Source organism: Tribolium madens, unplaced genomic scaffold (assembly GCF_015345945.1).
Source record: "Tribolium madens isolate multiple individuals breed KSU strain unplaced genomic scaffold, Tmad_KSU_1.1 Scaffold_96;HRSCAF=242;Tcas5.2_LG5, whole genome shotgun sequence".
NCBI lineage: Eukaryota > Metazoa > Arthropoda > Insecta > Coleoptera > Tenebrionidae > Tribolium > Tribolium madens.
In genome coordinates, this window is record NW_025401068.1 from 14,589,803 (window position 1) to 14,610,311 (window position 20,509).

General features: G+C 33.9%; 1 protein-coding gene across 10 annotated transcripts in view; it reads left to right on the forward strand.

The window, feature by feature from the left end:
* LOC123012987 (protein still life, isoforms C/SIF type 2) overlaps positions 1-20,509 on the forward strand; it is a 61,362-nt gene that overhangs the window by 16,237 nt on the left and 24,616 nt on the right. For 7 of the 10 annotated variants that reach the window (XM_044411250.1, XM_044411251.1, XM_044411249.1 and 4 more), the window contains 8 exons: positions 1,682-2,348; positions 4,122-4,341; positions 4,399-4,555; positions 4,612-4,668; positions 4,718-4,889; positions 4,933-5,154; positions 7,360-7,492; positions 18,450-18,595. In XM_044411250.1, the coding sequence (XP_044267185.1) occupies positions 1,682-2,348; positions 4,122-4,341; positions 4,399-4,555; positions 4,612-4,668; positions 4,718-4,889; positions 4,933-5,154; positions 7,360-7,492; positions 18,450-18,595 (1,774 nt within the window). Of the gene's footprint in view, positions 1-1,681; positions 2,349-4,121; positions 4,342-4,398; positions 4,556-4,611; positions 4,669-4,717; positions 4,890-4,932; positions 5,155-7,359; positions 7,493-12,036; positions 12,784-18,449; positions 18,596-20,509 lie in introns of those variants that run through there. The other 3 variants (XM_044411253.1, XM_044411256.1, XM_044411258.1) reach the window with 2 other exon arrangements.

Below are 20,509 nucleotides of genomic sequence, written 5' to 3' on the forward strand. Positions count from 1 at the left end.
TTAAGGAAAATTGGATTGGAAGTAGCTCAAATTGCTTCATTTTGGAAGAAAACTTTTATTTAAGCTATTATTTTGTTGAAATATTTTGATTCAGACTAATTTTCGGCTGAAAATTTAGCCAAATCGGTTGGAAATAGCACAAATTATTTCATTTCAGAGCTTAAAATTGGGCTTGAAGAAATTATTTTTATAAAATACATTAATTTAGAATGAATTCTGTATTAAAATCCATCAAAATGGGATTGAAAATAGCTCAAATTGCTTTATTTTGGAAGAAATTTTTTATTTAAACCATTATTTTGTTGAAATACCTTGATTCAGGTTGATATCCGGCTAAAAATTTATCCAAATCGTTTGGAAATAGCACAAATTGCTTCATTTTGGCATGAAATTGAATTTTAAGCAATTATTTTTATAAAATACATTGATTTAGAATGATTTTTGTAATAAAATCGAGCAAAATTAGATTGGAAATAGCTCAAATTGCTTTATTTTGGCAGAAAACTGTTATTTAAACATTTAGTTTGTTAAAATACGTTGATTTAAGTCGTCTTCAGGCTTAAAATTGGGCCAAATCGATTGGAAATGGCACAAATTGCTTCATTTTGTCCTAAAATTGGATTTTAAGCAATTATTTTTAAAATACATTTATTTAGAATATATATTAGTTGAATTTCGTGGAATAAAAGTCTGCTTATAGTTTATTTAGAACGATTTCAGTGTTAATATTAAGGAAAATGGGATCAAATTGGTTTTTGGAAGAAAACTTTTATTTAAGCTATTATTTTGTTGAAATATTTTGATTCAGATTAATTTTCAGCTGAAAATTAAGCCAAATTGATTGGAAATAGCACAAATTACCTATTTCATTTCAGAGCTTAAAATTGGGCTTGAAGAAATTATTTTTATAAAATACATTAATTTAGAGTAAATTTTGTATTAAAATCCATCAAAATGGAATTGAAAATAGCTCAAATTGCTTTATTTTGTTGAAATACTTTGATTTAGGTTGATATCCGGCTAAAAATTTATCCAAATCGACTGGAAATAGCACAAATTGCTTCATTTTGGCATAAAATTGGATTTTAAGCAATTATTTTAATAAAATACATTGTTTTAGAATGATTTCTGTAATAAAATCGAGCAAAATTAGATTGGGAATAGCTCAAATTGCTTTATTTTGGAAGAAAACTGTTATTTAAACATTTAGTTTGTTAAAATACGTCGATTTAGGTCGTTTTCAAGCTTAAAATTGAGCCAAATCGATTGGAAATGGCACAAATTGCTTCATTTCAGAGCTTAAAATTGGGCTTGAAGAAATTAATCTTATAAAATACATTAATTTAGAATTAATTTTGTATTAAAATCGAGCAAAATTGGATTGAAAATAGCTCAAATTGCTTTATTTTAGAAGAAAACTTTTATTTAAACTATTATTTTCTTGAAATACTTTGACTTAGACTGATATCCGGATAAAAATTTATCCAAATCGATTGGAAATAGCACAAATTGCATCATTCTAGCATAAAATTGGATTTTTAGCAATTTTTTGATAAAATACTTTTATTTAGAATGATTTCTGTAGTAAAATCGAGAAAAATTGTGTTAGAAATTGCTCAAATTGTTTTATTTCGGAACAAAACTGTTGCCAATCTCACTCCTCGAGCCAAAATTATTTCAGGTACTAAAGGGACTCAAAGAGAGGGCAGTCAAACCCGTCAAATGCGCGACCGAGGGGTGCAGCAGCAGTCGCAGGAGACCAGCACGATGACATCCAACACCGCGACAGGACCAAAAACCGTGACCGCTTCGGTGGGAACACAAAACAGCTCGCAAATCGTACAAACGGAAACCCAGTCTCAAACCCAGACCGAAGCGACGAAGACCGAAGGGACGCAAGCAGGAGGGACGCTCCAGATGAACACGAAGACCTCGGCGACGTCCACGAGGCCGCCTCTGAGAGAAAACACCCACCACGTGCTCACTAATACCAAATCGGTGGATTACTCGGAGATTGACATGAGGGAAATGGACTTGAGGGCGGCCCATCATCACAACCTCCTGAACAATAATATCAGTAATAGGAGGAGCAAGTCGAAGAGCACGGAAGATATGAACAGGGAGAATAGTATGAGTTTGGATAGTAATACCTTGAAGAGGATGCTCAAGCCAATGCCGAGTGCGGAGAGTCCAGTCACGTCGCCGGAAATGGGCAGAAGGAGGTATAATTATTATAATAATCACCATCACAGGCATACCAATAATAATGGGAGGCATTCGGAACCGGAGTCTGGGCATCCGCATCCCAGGTCGGCCATGGCACAAAATTCCAGGTTTTCGGGGTCTAGGTGAGTCAAAACTACGAACAAATCTAACATAGAAAAAACGCTTTTCACCACGCCAATATTAATTAAGGCTCGGATTATATGCACGAAAAATTCGTAACATATGCGCATATACAGGGTGATGAAAAAAAGGCGCCCACGATTGAAACAGGCGCGTCCTTTTTTATTGAAACATTGTGACCATCATTCCAAAAATAGTCTAAATAGATTCTCTTTAAAATTTAAACAGTTTGTCTAACAGCACAAAGCGGCAATATTACACAATTTTCTTTTACTAAAAAACTATTTCACTCAGGTATTTTTCGTATCTAGGAAACCTTTTTGACTTTAATCGTTCAAATTTCACAGAACAAACATTGAATATTGATTTTTTTGTTGCTACCGTTTCCAATAATTGAATATTACTTGGACATTTTCTGTATCCTAGGATCTTTGCAATGTTGCAACATTGATAAATTTTCTTTGGAGCCAAGAAATGGTATCCAAATATCTTCAATAAAGTTTATTTCAATAGACTTTTTACACATTTGTTTAAGAACACCATCAACCGTATCAAAATCTAGACTTTAACAATAAAATTATTTTAAAACTGTTAATTATATAGATTTCTCTTTTCTAAAAAGGAAAGTCTATATCTTACTGATAAGAGCACAAATCCAATTTTGGTCTTCGAATTCGTCTTTAATAAAAGATCACTTATAACGTGTGGGTTAACACCGGCGCCTTTTTTTCATCATACCGTATATGCTCGTATTTTTAGAAAAATATGCACAAAATATTAAGAAATATGCTTCGATATATGTCAAATATGCATCGATATGCAAAATTTTTAACAATAAAAAATCAAAGTTGGGATAAATTTTTATCCTCGAATACACTAAACTTTGTATTTTCGTCATCTTGAACTGCACACGATAAATGAAAAAATAAATAAATTGTTTTGACGTGAGACAAGCCATTTTAATAACCTAGTAATTAACTCTTTCTAAGAAATCTGTACCTTTCAGATCACATCACTTTTTTGCTTAAAATATTTATTTTTTGAAAAAACTAATTGATGAATTATAAAGTTCTATAGAAAAGTGATGTTTTATCAAAAATAAAAATTTTCAAAATTTTTATTATTTCGCTTTTGAGTTCTACAAAAATATTTATTTTTTTAAATGGCAACCCACCAAAAAAAAAACATTTTTCTCATGAAGGTCATGATCTAAGGAATTACAACTATCTACTTTATATTAAATTATTTTTTTTACATATGTATATCGCAATTTAGACAACAAAAATCGAATAACTCAAAAACAAAACAAATTTTTTTTTATATTACTTTAATTTATATTAATTATTATTTTTTGGAAAAAAATGATTTAAAAAAACCGCTTGGTTCAATACTTTATATTCACCCAGTATAAAACGAATTTAAAAAGAAAACACTCAGTAGGGTACTAATTTTTTGAGTTTGGCTTACAAATTACCGGTTGTTTTCTCTTTAAAATATTTTGTAATCTGATTATTTTTCTTAAACTGTCCAATTTTTAACTTGAATTGAAATTTTTAATCGGAAATTAGTGATTTGAAGAAAATATGCACAAATATGCAATATTTCCTAAAATATGCACCAAGTTGCCAAAATATGCAAAATATGCATTTTTTAATTGGCTTATTTTAATCAAAAAGCATTAGATATGCATAGAAAACTTACAATTTTGTTAATATACCTTTTAACAACAAATATGCATTTTGCATATAATCCGAGCCTTACTAATAATTAATCAGCTTCAATTACAGATCATCTCATGAGATCGGTCGGGGATACCCCGGTCGTGGCTTGTACCTTGAACTTGAAAGAGGTGCTGGGGGTGACTTATCTCCACCTTCCGACAACGTCCTCTTCGACAACCAATGCTATGCCACGACTCCAAGCTCAAGTAACGGAAATTCGGATCCGGAACAAGGAGGACATCATTATGGACGCCAGAGACATATGCACCACCAGGTGGTGAAAATAGTTCTTTTTTAAATTATATCAATCAGAATTGTATTTTTTGCCTAGAACGCTAATAACACGCCGACTCCTGGGTCCCCCACAAGTCGCCTTCTCCTAGAATACGAAATGCACCTCCGGAACACTCTAGCCAAAGGAATGGACGCGGAGAGCTACAGTTTGCACACTTTTGAAGCTCTTCTGACCCAAAGTATGGAAAATTTAGGTGATTTGTGCGATATTTGAGGAGTTGTGAGGGAGAAATTGCCTTTTGTGTTGCAGAATTCGCCGAAAGCCTTCCCGGATCGACCCAACGCAGCCCTTACCCTTCCCGAAAACGTAACATTTCTCCCGTTTTAACCTCATTTATTTTAATTTTTCTTTTCAGGACCTTCATCCAGCGCTTCCATTAACAAATCATCAACTCTACCATTGTCCCATCGGCTTGGTACCGGCAGTCGCGACCGCGAACGCGACGGCTACTACAGCGACCGCAACGAACTGCTGCGTGAAAGGGAAAAGGAGCGAGAAAGGGGATATTTGAGTGACCACAACTCCAGGTGAGACCCTTTTGTCTTTGTATAGCAATGATTGCGGTTTTAGTTTCAGTTCGAGGTGTGCCTCGTGTATAGGGGAGTCGAGTCGGGCGCAGTGGTTCCGACATTCTGATGGCTGGAGGTCGGGGAGTTCGAATTTCGGGTCGGGGCAGACGCTGCCGCAAGGGCACAAGAGGTCGCCGTGGGATTCGTTACCTTCGTTGAGGCAGGATAGCAGTTTGAATGATAGCGGGTATAAGAGCAATCGGGCCGACAGCTTTGAGCAACGGTGAGTAAATATGGGTGTGGGGTAATGGATGGGAAGGAAGGGATTGGGTGACACAGTGGTTTTTTGACAATTAAATTTATCAAAGCGGCAAAAAATTTACCTAAATAAAGTTAGATATTTTTGGCAAATATCGAGTTGATGAAAATAAATTTATAAAAGAAATTTGTTTTGTGTTTGTTAATAAAAATTAAAAAAAAAGTGAAAAGTACCTACACTTGAGTACAAAAAAAAACGCAAATTGATTTTTTTATAATGTAATTTTGCCTGTTAATAAATATAATTTTTTGACGTTGTCTTTGTCACAATTCACAAGTTCATAATTGTCAGGCATCTTCCAAACTTCTATCAAGTTTTTCCATTTCGTTTTTAACATTGACTATGAAACTGCACAGGCAAGACCATCAAATACGATATTTCTTTTGATAGTTTTTTAACCTTTTTGGGAAGAACCTTTTTCACACTATGTAAATCTCTAAAAAAAAATTGACAATTTGCGTTTTTTTTGCACTAAATTGTACTTTCTTTTAATTTGAATATTTTATTTTTTTAGTTGCACTTTTTAATATATTAATTTTGCTTTTAAGTTTAATCTTGCATTTTTTACTTTATTTTGTGTTTATTGTCTTGTTTTTTTTTAAATTAAGTAAAGTCTGTTTTTTTTTCAAACTGGCTTAACGTTGGCACCACTAGTAAATTTATTCATGGTAATTTTAATAAAGGAAGTTGGCAGTTCCGGTTTTTTGAATTAATTTGTAAGCAATGTCATTAAACGGTAGCACAATAAGTCGTTTAAGAAAATTTAGAGACTAAACATCAAAAAAAAGAACAAATTCGGTACCCCAAACAGTTTTTAGAAATTTGGAAACGAATAGTTCGGATCAGCAAGTTAGAAAAAGGGTCTGTTAAAATGTAGTTGCCATTTATAATGCAGTTTTGCTAAACATTCTCCATTTTTAGCAAGAAATTGACAGGAATACAAAATAAACATGAATGAGAAAGAACCTCGGAAAGAACGTAATTAAATTAGTGTCTTGTGCATCGTTTTTTTGAGAAACGAGTTGAAAAAATAACAATTTTGAAACAAAAGCTGAAGAAGAATTTATAATATGCATCAACTTTGAGCTCATTTCAATAAATTACACAAAATTTATTGCCAATCATCATAATATCTACTTGTATTTTTTGCTAAATAACTTTTTTCTGTGTATATTTTTCAGTCAAAATTTTGACAACATCTCAATTTGAAAACATAACCATAAATTTTTAACAAAATTTCTAGGGGCAAAAACAATGAGCAAACAAAATTTGTGGCTATGGAGATAAGCTGCTACCAATTTTTTCATCAAAATTTTGACTTAGTAATTTCCATTTAAAGAAAAAACAGACTTTATTTCTTTTTGGTCTATTTTTTTTGTTCTTTTTTTGTTACTTATTGTTTTTTTTTCTGCTTACTAACTTATAATAGGTTTTGTTGAGTTTTCAGATGTTGTTCCTTTTTTTTTACTTATTTTTATTGTTTCAATTATTTTGATGTATTTTTTATTGTTGGTACTTTTTGTTTATTTAATTTTTTAACTGGCAAAAACAGTGGTAGTGAATATTCTCCGTAAAAGCATTTGCAATAAAGTTCACGTAACTTGAAACTATGATATAGGGATCCAAACCTGAGTTTATCACAAACAACAAATTGACAAAACTCCAAACATCCATTTAATCCTCTCGCCCCAAAAACTTTACATTTTTATTTCTCTAAAACGTTTCCCTGTCTTCACAATTGAGAATTATAAACCCCGTATCTGCCAATAACTCTGGAATTGTTTGCGATCGTCCGATTTTCGTAAACAACCCGATCACAAATTTCTCGAAAACACCTTGAATTTTTTAAACCTCAGGGTGCGAAATTACGATATTGTTTCCGGTGCAATTTGAGACAGCGGAAGCAAATAAACGAGGGTGCAATATGTGTAGATTAACTTCCGACTTGTGCTTTGCTCCGAATTCGTTTAAATAAATTCTCCTTAACGAGACTTTGAGTGACGTTTTTATTCTTAATCCCTGACCGCGACGAGGTTGCGGGATTAATCCCAGTCGGGAATGCGGCCGGAATTCAATAGATCGTCCGCCAAGACCCACAACGATCTCTGATGGGCAATAATTTTTTTCCGGTGAAGGCGGTATTTGCACAATGTTTAATATTCCTTTCAGGGGGATGTTCGATCGCCAGGACAGTCTTCGCTCGGATTACATGAGTGATAGAGAGTCTTCCAGATATGGAATCGTTCAGCAGGCTTCCATCGAGAGCGCCGACTCGAGATTGTGTTATCTCACGTCGTCAGAGGTAAGTTTGTGATTTTTTTTTTAACGAAAAAATGAATTTCTTTGTCCGGGCTTCAAAAGCTGAATAAATTATTAACAAAAGAAACGAAGTTTGAGTCTTTGAGTGAAAGGGTAATAAGACCGCTAATGAGCCGAAGTCTCTGATTAAAAATACATCAAGACGGGAATTTTAAATTGAGTTGGATTTTACACAGAATGGGAAAAGACGGCTTACGTCATAGCTGTGATTGAGTGAAAACGACATTTTATGTTTACGCAATCATATTTCAGGAAAATCAAATGCATTGAAAAATGTAGTCTTGGAAAGAAAATAAAAGAAAGAAAAGGCAGTTCTTGTTTGACAAAATTGATGTTTTACGAAATCGTCCTAATTTCTTTTTATCTTCATTGGAGAATCTAATTACAAATAAATGTAGAAAATACGGTTTTTTACAATTTCATTAATCACGAAAACTTTTTGATGGTTTCTAAATCCTCGAATTTTAAAGAAAAGATATTCAGCTCCGTTTCTTATTAAAACTATACAATAACCTTAATTCCAATTTATTTGTTGTACAAATTGGGTGGAGCCTACAAAAACTCCTCCCACTATTATTCTTATGTTTCAAAATTATAATATTAAAATAACTACCAAACGATACTGGAATTTCTTTCTTTGCGTAACGAGTTATTTGTTCCACCTACATAAAGATTAGAATTTCCGTTTATACAACATAATCTGTTTTCACTATTGTCTCCACCTACAGTGTTGATGTGGGTGGAGTATAATTAAAAACGTTTCGGAAGGAAATAGAGTTAGGTAATTTGTGCGTCATTAGGTTCCACCCACTTTAACACTTTATTTTAATTTTATTTTATTATTTTTTAAATTTTTATTTTTTGTTTTAAATAATGTAATAATATCTAATTCATAATTTTCTCTACTGACGGTTTTAGTGTGGGCGGGGCTAATATCCTAATATATTAAAAAAAACTTAATTCTCGCCCACTGTAGTAAAGTTATCTTAAATATTCGAAACAAATCAATAAAAATTCTTTACTATTGTTCGCATGGGCGGAGCTTGATTTCATTCATATAGTATGACCCACCTTTAATAGTAAATATGTTGTGTCAGGTCACTAAATGAGTTGTGAATAAAAGAGATATGCAAACATTATCGATCTCGAATTTATGACACTTGTCCTAAAACTCGTCATAAAATCGCACGTTTTCGTACTATTGAAACAAATTTGCCCCAAATTTAGTGCCCTCGTGTCATAATCAATACAATCCCCTGAATCCCTAAAAATCCTAAACCATGACCTAGTTTCATAAATTCCAAGGCTGCCCTAGATTCCGTTCCCTCTTTGAAAATTCGGAAACCTTGCAAGTGGTGTCCACGTCGTCCTTGACTCACGTAAGCCCCCAATGCACACCTAAAATTGATTCTCGTACGCGAAGAAACTGAAATTTCCTCGCTCCGGCCAGGACTGTTTCCGGGTAGTCCCGGAGTTTGCGCATTGTCCGGCCCACGAATGTCATCTTGCAGTAGACGCTAAGCCGTGCGGAAATATGTGCGAAATATTCACGTGTTTTTTAGAGGACGAGGTCCACTTCCGGCCGATTTAGGGCCGTTTTACGCCATTTGCGACGTGGCGAAATGTGGGGCTGTCGAGCATGGTGCGCAAGCGTATTGATTATGTTATGAAATTGGTATGTATTTAGCTGGGAGTAGTTGGGGCACATGGGAGCAACATGTGGGGGGCGAGGGATTTTGTAACGAGTTTTCTCAAGAGTTTGGTGTTTTTAAATGGGGGTAGATGAATGTAATTCGCAATGCGTTTGACGGGATGAATTATGTCGAGAGGGAGAAGGAATATCAACGTGGAGGTGCACGTCATATCTCTGGAATTCTCCCGCTTTTCTCATTAAATACCCATCTTGGGAGATTTTTCATATTTTGCTTTTTTCAAGATGATGTGCGTATAATTTGCAAACGAGGGGTCTTATAGCCTTTTTAAATTCGCATTTATCACGAAAACAAACACCATTTTGCTCTCCTTTTTTGAATGAAAATAATAATTCCAACTTTTTGGTGTACATACTACACAAGAGATTGATTCTATAACAACAGATTTTATTTGAAAAAAATCCTCCACAATCTTCATATACAATTATAAAATTTCGAAAACTTTAACAAACTCATAAGAACAGTGGTTAAATTTTTTTTATAATTATTCAGTAAAGGTACAAAAATTTTGCCAATAAAAGCTACAAATAACATTAAACAGAGTTAGAATTTAGTATACAGATTCCTTGTTTCTTCTTCTAGCCTCTAACAAAAAAAAAAACTTGAAGAATTATTTAAAAAAAAAAAATAAATAAATAGTAAAAGTGCAAAATTTAAACTCTCATAACTTCGACATTTTTATAAATAGAGTTTTTTTAACAGTTTTTCCATGTTCCTAGTATCTTAGCTTAGGGGCGAGTTCTGGCGCAGCGTGTATAAAATGGGAAAAATTAAAAGCATCATTGTTTGATTGGGAGAATATAAAAATCAAAATCTTTGTTTAGTGGCAGGTAAAAAAATGACTCTAAAGTTTAAACGTTATGGTTCTATAAATATATAAATTAAAATTAAGTTTTTCTTATTTTTTTGAAAAAAAAAACTTAATAACTTGTAAGAGAAATTTTTTAAGCGTATTCAGAAATGCAATTTACGATACCTAACGTTTTTTTTGCGATTCTGTTGGTAAAATTAATAAAATCTAGAGAAAGTACTTAGGTAATATTAATCTTAGTATTAATGATTGTAAATTAAAAAAACTAAAGAAAAATTGATTTTATCAATTGGGTAGACAATTTTTTAGAGTATAGAATAGAATAAAAATAACAATTGACATTTCAGCTTTTGGATATTTTAAAAATTATTAGCCTGATTATCGGTCAATTTTTTAAATTTTGTACTAATTGAGTGAAATAGTTGACAGAAGCAAGTTCTTCAGATTGTTGTAAAGTTCTTTTTAAGTAATTACCAGCAGAAATATTTTTAATTTTATTCTCTTAGTTCTGTCAAAAAAGTCAATAAAGACGAAGGACAAAATGGGACTTTTATTTTTTTTTACTTTTTGTTTCAAATTTTATTGTTTGAAAAAAATGGAAGAAATACAGAATTTTGTTCTCAGTTCAAAGTTTAAACTCATAATATTTTTTTAATTCAAATTCCATCGCACAACATGATTAGGTGGTGCATTTTTCATGTTATATAGTAAGTATTTTTAATTTTACAATTTTGAAATTTGAAACCGAGCCAAGATTTTTGCTAGAATCAATGCTGACTTTGATAGCCAACGATAAAAATTTCTCGAGACTTTTTCCCCAGTTTACAGAAGTTATAATCAAGATTTTAATTACAACTTAAATTTAATGAAGACCGATTTGTCGCTGTCTAGCCTGACATTTAAAATTAAACTCTCGTTTAATGTTCAAATGGTGCAAATTGATACTAATTCACGCGAAATTTTTACATCTCTTCCAGGTACCAGAGTATACTTTTTAATATTTCAAATCTCTCTCTGCAATCACCCATCAAACCTTAAATTTTCCTATCCCACTCTCCGTTCCTCCTCATTTCCATTCTTGTCACCCAGTCCCCTCGTCGACGATTTATTATTGAATTAACACCACAAGCAGACGACGCGTTTATTAGCCCAATAGTGCCACGTTTACATTAATTTTGCAAATTGCCTGGCCGCATTGTGTATTACCAACAATATCCTTCCATCCTTGCACAAATTTTAATAAATTTTCCCAGAGAACAAGACGCCATTTTAATAACGCAAATGGTCGGGAAATCTAACGTTTAACACTCCACGAGCTGCTCTATAATGCACACAGATGCACTCGTCTTCCATTAAAGAGTCGAATGCGATCCTAAGTACATGCTTGGAATTAATTAAAATTATGCAAGTGTGCTCTCGTAATTAACCACTTAAGAAATTAAACATTGGAGGGAAAGTGGGGCGGAAAAATGCCGGATATGGGATGAAGAAACGCAAAATAGGACGGAGCTAAAGCCTGATTTAACTTGTTGATTACACTAAAGGAAAAGAGGGTTTGACAAGGAGGGACAACTTAGTTTAAACACTTTTTCTAGATTCGAACCTCAAGCATTTAATTTTTCAAATATGAGTGCCTTCAATGGCATTACAGACTTCAAATGGGTGTTTTAATATTTTTTTTAAACTAATTATCCCGGCGCATCCACCATTTTTTCCATTTTCGGAAACTGTTGATTAATTTTTTAACGTTCATATTAAACCATCGTTTTTCTGTTAGTCGTTGATTTTATCGACTTGCAATAAATACCCTCCTTGTAAATATTTATCGTCTTTTACTTGTCTATCCATCAGCACCGCCGTAATCCAATATCTTTAATGACTCCCTTTTGCATTTGGCCGCTCTGGTGACATACCGTTCTTGACTCTCATCGATCCGGTTTAGTTCTCGGTATGGCCACCGGAATGGTAGCATCGCGATCGGCCTTTCTGGCTCCGGTCGTCAGTTTGACGTCATGACTCGCGCAGAGATGTAGTTCCGGGGATGTTAACTAGATAGTCGTTTCATAGAGGTTGCATTCCAGTTTTTGTTTGTAGCCTCTTATTTTTCCCGCGACGAAAGTTCGCTGTTGTAAATAGTTGTAGCTCCTCCAGATCGTCAACCTGCTGTGATAAAGCAAAACTGTTCGAATTTTTGCCTTATGTCGGCTAGTTAGTGTCAAAACAGTGCCTTTATTGTTGGAAACACCAAGTTATGTTTGCGCAAATTTTATCCGAGTAGAAACGATGGTGGAGTCGAACTCGTGCTCGAGGAAATGCGGCCGAGTGTGTAACGGGGAAACCTCGCCGGAGAAGTCGCTGATGTCCAAACGCCGGAGACACAAGACGGTGCATTTCGGCGATAATCTGCTCCTACAAGTGTGCACCAACGCCAATCTGCAATCGCACGTTTCTTGCTCGAATATGGAGCCCAACGTGCAGCAGCTCTTCAGTTTCATAGAGACGGTGTTGAGTGCCTGGGTGGCCGAAGAGGGACTCACCTCGCAAGGAGAAGTGAGCGAAATGGACGAGAAAGAACTGCAAAAAAGACGGTACAAGAAACACGGAGCCAAAGTCAAAAAACTTGATATCAGACGGTTGGTTGGGGAAGTCTCAAAATTAGATGGACGATTTTTGGGAAACTTGAGATACAGACACATGCATTGGAAGGGAAACCCCAATTCAGAGGGCTGTAATGAGCTCTTTCTCAGGAAGGTAACACAACTGAAAAATACAATCGGCGTAATGGTGCATTTTACGGTCTATTTAGTCAGTCTGCCCGAGTTTTTACAGCTGATAACGTTATCAATAAATTGGCTTATCAGATTTTGCGTGTCAGAAATTTACATGTGCCGTCAAAAATTCCATGTTTTAGGTGTCAGTGATTTAATTAAAATTACTTGGCCAGAATTCGTCTGTTTTGCCAAAATTGGATAAATTTAGCAAATTTTTGTCATTTGTTTAAAACAGCAGAAGATTATTAAATTATTTGACATAAGTTACCAAACAAAATATTTATTTTGTACTCAATGTTAAAGAGTGCTTTTATCAACTAATTTCAGTAGATAAAGTAGTCTTTTATCGTCTAGTGAAATAAGGTAATTTTTATCTACTGTTTCTTATTCTTTATTTTGTACAAAAAATTCTGGTAGGTGAGTACAAAATAAAACGAAATATTATTCAACTCATCTTCGTGTAAATCGGTTCATTTATTTCACCTTGTGAAAACTAGTTAACACTCGTGGTTTAAAAATCCGTATCCGATTTACACTCAAACTCGTCGCATAAATAACTGTTGAAATGCATATTTTATAATTGAAGCAACCTGAAAAATATTTAAAAAATTATTAAAGTTACACAAAGTTTGTCATTTTACTAATTAAATTGTTTAAAACTAGCAACTTCAAAAATAAAACAAACAAAACTTTGCCAAAAAGGAGGTTTTTTGAGCAAAAATTGTAATAACGCAAGGGAAAAAAATTAAGTAATTTGGAATAAAAAACAATTTTCACTGGGTAACTTTTTCTACAAAATTATGCATTTTTCTTAAAAAGAAAAAAAAGTAATTTCACGAAAAGATATAAAACGGAAAAATATTGCATTAGAAAATGTTTCTAGAACATTAATTACAGATTTACAGAAGTTTTGTGAATTAGAGCGATGAATTTATATCACCTTTAAATAATTGAGATTTTAGCAAAAATGTACATTCTGATAAAGTAACTAACAGCGGCTGTATCGAATTGACTAGAAATCAACTTAAATACCGTATCTAATTAAATATACTTGAAAGAGCTTTAATTAAATGAAACAGATTTATATGCAAACTCTTTTAAATTAAAGCATGTTTGATAAATCACTTGATATAAAAAATTCAACGTTGAGGAGTACTTAAAAATGAAAAATAAATTAATTTATGACGTTATTTTATAAGCAAATAAAAGCAAAAATAGTCTAAACAACAGCTAAAATGGCTCAAAAGTGTCAGAAACGACCATAGAGTACTATTTGATGTTTTTATAAAAATATTTGCACAATAGTAACTACAAATTGTATCGAGTGTAAAATTGTGTTAAAATATTAATCCAGGAATTGTCAGGAAGTATTATTATGGAATCTTCTGTTAAATATTTTTTTTATCTTTTAATTCAAATGTTTTACATTGTTGAATAAAGAAAAGACGCTTAAATACTTTTGAGCATGTGCCAAATTTCTTTACTTTTAAAAACCGTTCTATAAATTTTATTGCCCATTTAGTTTGTACCCTTAAAGTTATGAGATATAAAAATTCCAATAAAGATTTTTTTATAAAAAGAGCTTTTCATTAAGTAAACCATCTTTTTATTTTTGGTTGGTAAGTATTAGAGTTTTGGGCCAAAAATAAGCATTTCTAAATTTAGTTCAATTTCTCCATACAAAAACTTGTCTGGAATCTCTGAGTATTAGTAAAGATCTCGTCATAAGCTAGGATTTCCCGACCGCTTTAAAAGTTTTTAATGGACTAATTAAAGCGATGTATCTAAGTGAAAAAGCAAAAGCAGCATAAAAACGGCGACACTTTAAATGTGAATCACTCAACTTTCTCTCAGCAAATCTTTTGCGAAAAACTAAAAAATAAAATTGCTCTTGACGCAGTCTGCATAGATTCTAACAAGCTTAAAACCTCTGACGTCACGCAAATTATTCTGAAACAAAGGCTTTTGTACCGCGAAATGGTCAAGATTATGACTGACTCTCCCATCGGAGATTATCCTCCCTTTATGTAAAAATTATTCAGCCCGGTGTTTTTTCCTAAACTAATTCGGACATTCCGTGTCGAATCTATTTCGTGAAGGGCCACCAGGGACACCTTTGCACCGAAAACAATTCCGACGCAATCTGTTTACAGCGTTTAGAATCGCTCCGGAATTAAGCGAATTTATTCCGGGAGTCGATATCGTATATCAGTCACGTCGCAGGATAACGGTTGATTTGCCTAGAAAACGCTCCATAGACGCGTAGATAACCTCCACGTGCAATTTTTATGTTCCGGATTTGACACCGATTGCATTCCCGGATTTTCCACCTGGAATTTAATAGCAATATGCTGAAAACTTGTTTACAAGCCGCCGGTAGCAACCCTCGACGAAATTAAATAAAGTCGACTGAAAAAACTCGTTCCGGTAATGTGCGACACGTCGAAGGTGGCCAAGGAAGACTTCAATACACGAGGAGATGAAGCTCGAAATGGTGGATGCGCCGGGATAACGATTTTAACCAAACACTTGAAATAAATAATCTCAGGGAATACAAAATATGAATTGCGAAAATTTTATTCCCTTTTGCATTACCTAAATGGGGATATTTCAGGAGAAAATAAGCCATTTATCGTCTCGTCAAGTGTGAAATGTATCGATGATTCGCCGCTTAAAAATTCGCCAATTGTTATCAGGACAAAGCCACTTAATTACAACTTGGTAAAACTTTGGCCTAAACTTTAAGTCGGTTGATTATGAATTCTAATTAAGGCTTGTTTGGGAAAGTTTCTTACTTTAAATGGACCGGAGTTTTTGTCGATGCAGTGGATTAAAGACTTACATATTCATACGTGAAGTTTAAATGGACTTAGGGGAGTTTATGCTAATTGAAACAATTTTGTTGATTATGAGCTAGTAATGCAAAAATTTTTTGGCACAAATTTAATAAAGGATCAAAAATCAGCAAGCAAGTGTTATAATGTATCTCTGAAACTTTTAATTAAAGTGATGTACTTGACTGAAAAACTGACTCTAAAATAGACTTTGAATGGGAGGCACTCAGGCTTTAATCCTTTGACAAAAATTTATCACAATTACGTGTTTTGAAGCTAGAAACTATTTCAAAGTTGTTTAAATAAAAGAGAACTTTTGTTTATAATTAATATCAATAATTGAGACGGGTTAATTTTTACTTAAATTAAGCTCATTTGAATGCTAATTACTTTGCCTAAGTTATCTCTTACTTGGTAACATTTTCAGGTTGATTTTCGTTGAAAAGGTAAATGATAAATATTTATTTGGAGTCTCTTGAGAAAATTATTCAAAGTTTGAAAGAGAAGGATTACAAATCCAGACAGAGCAAATTTTCACCAGAATAAGAAAGACTACAGTATTAATAATTATTTTTTTGATAATCTTGAATAAATAAAATTTGAGTAAAGTTGTGCAAAGCACTAAGACTTTCTTTGGAACCTTCAAGTGTGACAAATTGGAAGAAACTTTGTTTGAGTGTTCTCAAACAAACACAAATATGATCCTTCTCCAAATTAGGTTTGCACTTTGAGTCAAAGTTAACAATCGAAGAATAATTGTAACACTCTCACCCAATCAATTTTCCCTCCTCAAACCGTATTTATTTCGCTCACAATCCTTGTTTAGTGTTATTCCCACATCGCAGCCTCTATTGATTAATAGCTTCAGTGAAATTTGAACTCATTAGTCCTGGTTTTGCACGTATCCGTTTTGCAATACATGTGCACCACTTTATCTTTTTTCTGTCGGAATTAGTTTAGTTAGTCCACCTTTCGCTTATCACATCTGTTTATCAGCGATTTTTCCGCCATTGTGCGTCCGGGAATGATTAATGTCGGACGCGATGTCGCCGAGTGATTTAATTCACACCTGGGCCCATTGTAATTTACTGTGAACAGGAAATGTAATTGTACGGACCTGCGATATCGCGTGAAATATGGTTTGTGGGTGCAATTAGCGTCGGTACGGGCCTGGAGAATCTTTCAAGCGCGATAAAAATAAAGGAATTTATCTAAAGGAGAAATAAAGTTTTCAATGGATAAACAAACAGAAGGCAAAGTTAGAGCTGTGAAAAATGAATATAAATTATAAAAGTCGGGAAATTTAATATTGTTGTTTACATTTTTTAGTCAACTAGGGCGAGTACCACCGACTATTTGCTAAAATAAATTGTCAATATTTGAATAATTTTTCAAATTAATTAGCGTTTGGAGTATTTAACACCAAAAGTTACAAAATGTGATCAAATATAGGCAACATGTTTTGTTGTGGCAAACTTTTCCGTTTCTGTGTAACCAAAATCCAAATAATACATGAAACTTTGGAATTTCTCCAAGAAAGCAGCCTGTGATAGAAATAACTTATCGTCTGTAGTTACATTTTTTTTTGAATATAAGGACACATTTGAGAAGTTAAGTTAAAATCGTAAATACGTCGCTATAAAAAATGAAATCTTTTCAGGCGGAGACAAACTAAAAAATCTCTCAAGGAAAAAGATGCAACGTTTTAATAGACTTGAGCAGAATTTTAAGAAGAAATAAAATAAGAGAAACTTTTTAACTTAATTTCCTTCAACCGCTCGCTGTGTAAAACAGTTAATTTCATAAAAACGCGCTAATCCTGAAAAATCGCATTATAATGAAAAAATCTCGCCTGCTACCGCAATTAATTAGCGCTAGTTATCGATTCTAGCTTTAGGTTTTCAATTAAAGTCGTTGGATCCGCATCGAATTATCCGTCAACATTTCATCGGAAAGTCAACAGGAGTCGATCTCTTGATTAATATTCCTTTTGTTCTTTCTTTGTCCGCGAAAAGGCTGCAACGCTGTAGCACACTTTAAGACGAAGAGCTTTGTTTCTCGGGCACACCACTTGGCCCGAGAGTCTCGACGCACCTGAACAAGGACTCTTCAATTTTCAATTGCAATACGTCTAAGAATCCGGATTTTTCCATATGTTTTGTCGTAAAATAATTACGTGGAATGGATTAGTCCGGTATGTAATGTGTTTAAAAACGTTAGAATTCTTTGTTTGTTATTGTGGAAGGATAACAAAGGATAGTCACATCCCTGCATTAGCAACAAAGCAAATATTGTGTGTTTATTGAAGTAAAAGTGTAACAATAAGCGTTCCATTAATTTTATGAGCTGAAAACATTTAAAAAATGTTTTGACCTAGATCGTATCCCATTATTCGAATCAATGCAATTATATTACGACTTGAAAGCTTGTTGGAAATATTAAAATCGGGTAAAATTCTGGTCCTGAAATCGAATGTAATTGGGTCAGATGGGCATTTGCCCGAATCGCCTTTGTCAGGACCTTCGCTCCTTAATACAGAAAAAGTCCGTTTTGTTTGTGAAAGTGGCACGAAATTACCGGTTTTCGATTCGTTTCAGGACTTTTAATTCAATTTTATTGCAATATTTTTCGACAAATATCTCGTAATTAGGGTTTTGTGTAGGCCTAGTATTGTTTTCAATCGGAACTTTTAATTAGAAGCCTGAAACTTTGATGTACTCTAATTTCAGCGATCTTTCTCTCCCCCAGTTGATTGAAAACTACTCGATTTGATGGAGAGGCTCTCGAAAACTGATTAAATCCTTTTTTGCAGATATCCGACGATGATCGCATGTCGTTAACGACGGCGGTGTCCGATGAAGATGACGGCGAAAGCGTTATGAACTCGCCTTATAAAGCGAAACAGACGGGAACCGCCGCTGCCTCTTTCAACTGCACCGGAGCCGTCCGGAAAGCCGGGTAAGTACTCCGGAGCCGCTTATTTGCAGAGTTACGTGAAGTGGAACGCAATAAGTCCTGATACAATAAGTACACAAGGCCAATAGTGTTTTATCCGGAACCGGAAACATTTCCGGTCATAATATTCTTTCCCAGCGACTGTGTACGATTTAAAATTGTTTAATTCGGTGCATAACACAAGGTAGTATTCAATTTTTGCGATTTCCAGATTGTAAAAGTTGTGCCTATTTGTTCGACAATCGTCTTGATGAAACTCCACAGGTCTTGGCCTCGTAAAAAGAACTCATAACAAGCGACGGCTCGATAATGGGCTTCATGTCCACACTAATAGGCTCTCGAAACGGTCACGTCTTCAATAGCCAAACTCCGAGTCCACTGATTATTGCACGTCTACGTTTAACACATTTGCTAAAGTTGGATAATAAAACCTAGTCCAGGTTCAATCCCGAAGCGGTGTTCTATATGGGGATTAAAAGAATCAACAAAGGGACTGTAATTTGACTAATTATTACGAAATAAACGTTTTCTGAGTCAATATTGATCCAAATTGTGCTTTTATTAAAGTTAGCCGGGGGCTATTGTGACCTAATTGAAATTTTAATCCAAGGTGTAACGCGAAAAATCCTATTTGGGGTACACAAATTTTCATAATCGCCTTAATTGGGTCATTGTTGATTTTAAAGCTTCGAAGAAAGGGAATCAAATTATTTCACTGGAGGTCTGTTGTCTGAGAGAATCCCTTACTTTTGTCAAAGTTTCACAAGAGTTTTGGGGACTTTCTTCTACAATTTTGCAAATTATTGCAGATTTTTCATTTGTAAATTTCATTGTAATTTTATTGATCTCACTTGAAACAAAGGAATCTGAATTATCCTCTCTTTTAAAAACCTGGTTATTACTCACTTTTGCCCAAAATCCCCTGCAACTTTTTCACTCAAGATCATTAATCACCGATTGATCTCGTCGTCGGAAATTCCTCGACTGAAAACTTGAATAGCGTAATATTTCAAATTTTACAACAATCACAAGTCTGGAAAATACCGAAAGTTGTCTCGGAAATAAAAACTTTGCTTCAAAAACTTAATAAAGTCGCATCTTGAAAACTTGGAATGAAATAATGCAAAATTGAAAATACATATTGGATTGGAAATAGTTACCTGAAAAAAGCCACAATCCATTAAAAATGAGTGCGCAAAGAGTTGCTGAAATCCTGCAAAACTCGCTATTAACGACCTGGAAATAATACAATGAATATTCAGTTGCTACAATAAATCATCGTAGTTTCAACCGAATTTTTTTATTAAGGAAACTGCGTGTATAAATAAGCTTTGTAGGGTGATATTTCCGTATTAATCATTGTTAAAAAGCTTTCGGGCGGTTTAATCAACGAAAGCGAACTCGTTTATTGGCAAATTAATCATCACTTCTAAAATATGAAGTTTTTTGGGCCATAAAACTAAAGTGTCGAGCTTTGCTTTGTCGAAAATGCCTCGTAAGCTCAAATCAAACCGATTTGTATTCACTACTCCATAACCGTAAAAAATATTCAGAACATTGGAATTAATTCAATCCGGGTCTGACTTTGTGTTGTCTGTCGAGCATCCGGATTATTAATTTTAATATTAGAGTAAAATTTTAAGTCGTAATAGCCAATAATCTCTCAGTAGCTTTGCGAAGCTTCCGACTCGAATCCGCCAGCCTATCTTAATAAAGTGAAGCTTTTTCCTCGATTATTTTTCATGGCGCACGAAACTTGAACGCTTAATAAAGAACAAAGTGTCAGACATGGAGTTTTGTATTTATTGCACGAGAAAAATAAACGAACAAAACTTCTAATAATTCTCCTTGAAGCTGGACCACTGCTAAACCAAGAAATTAAAACGCGATTCAGGGGTTATAAATATGTAAGACTGC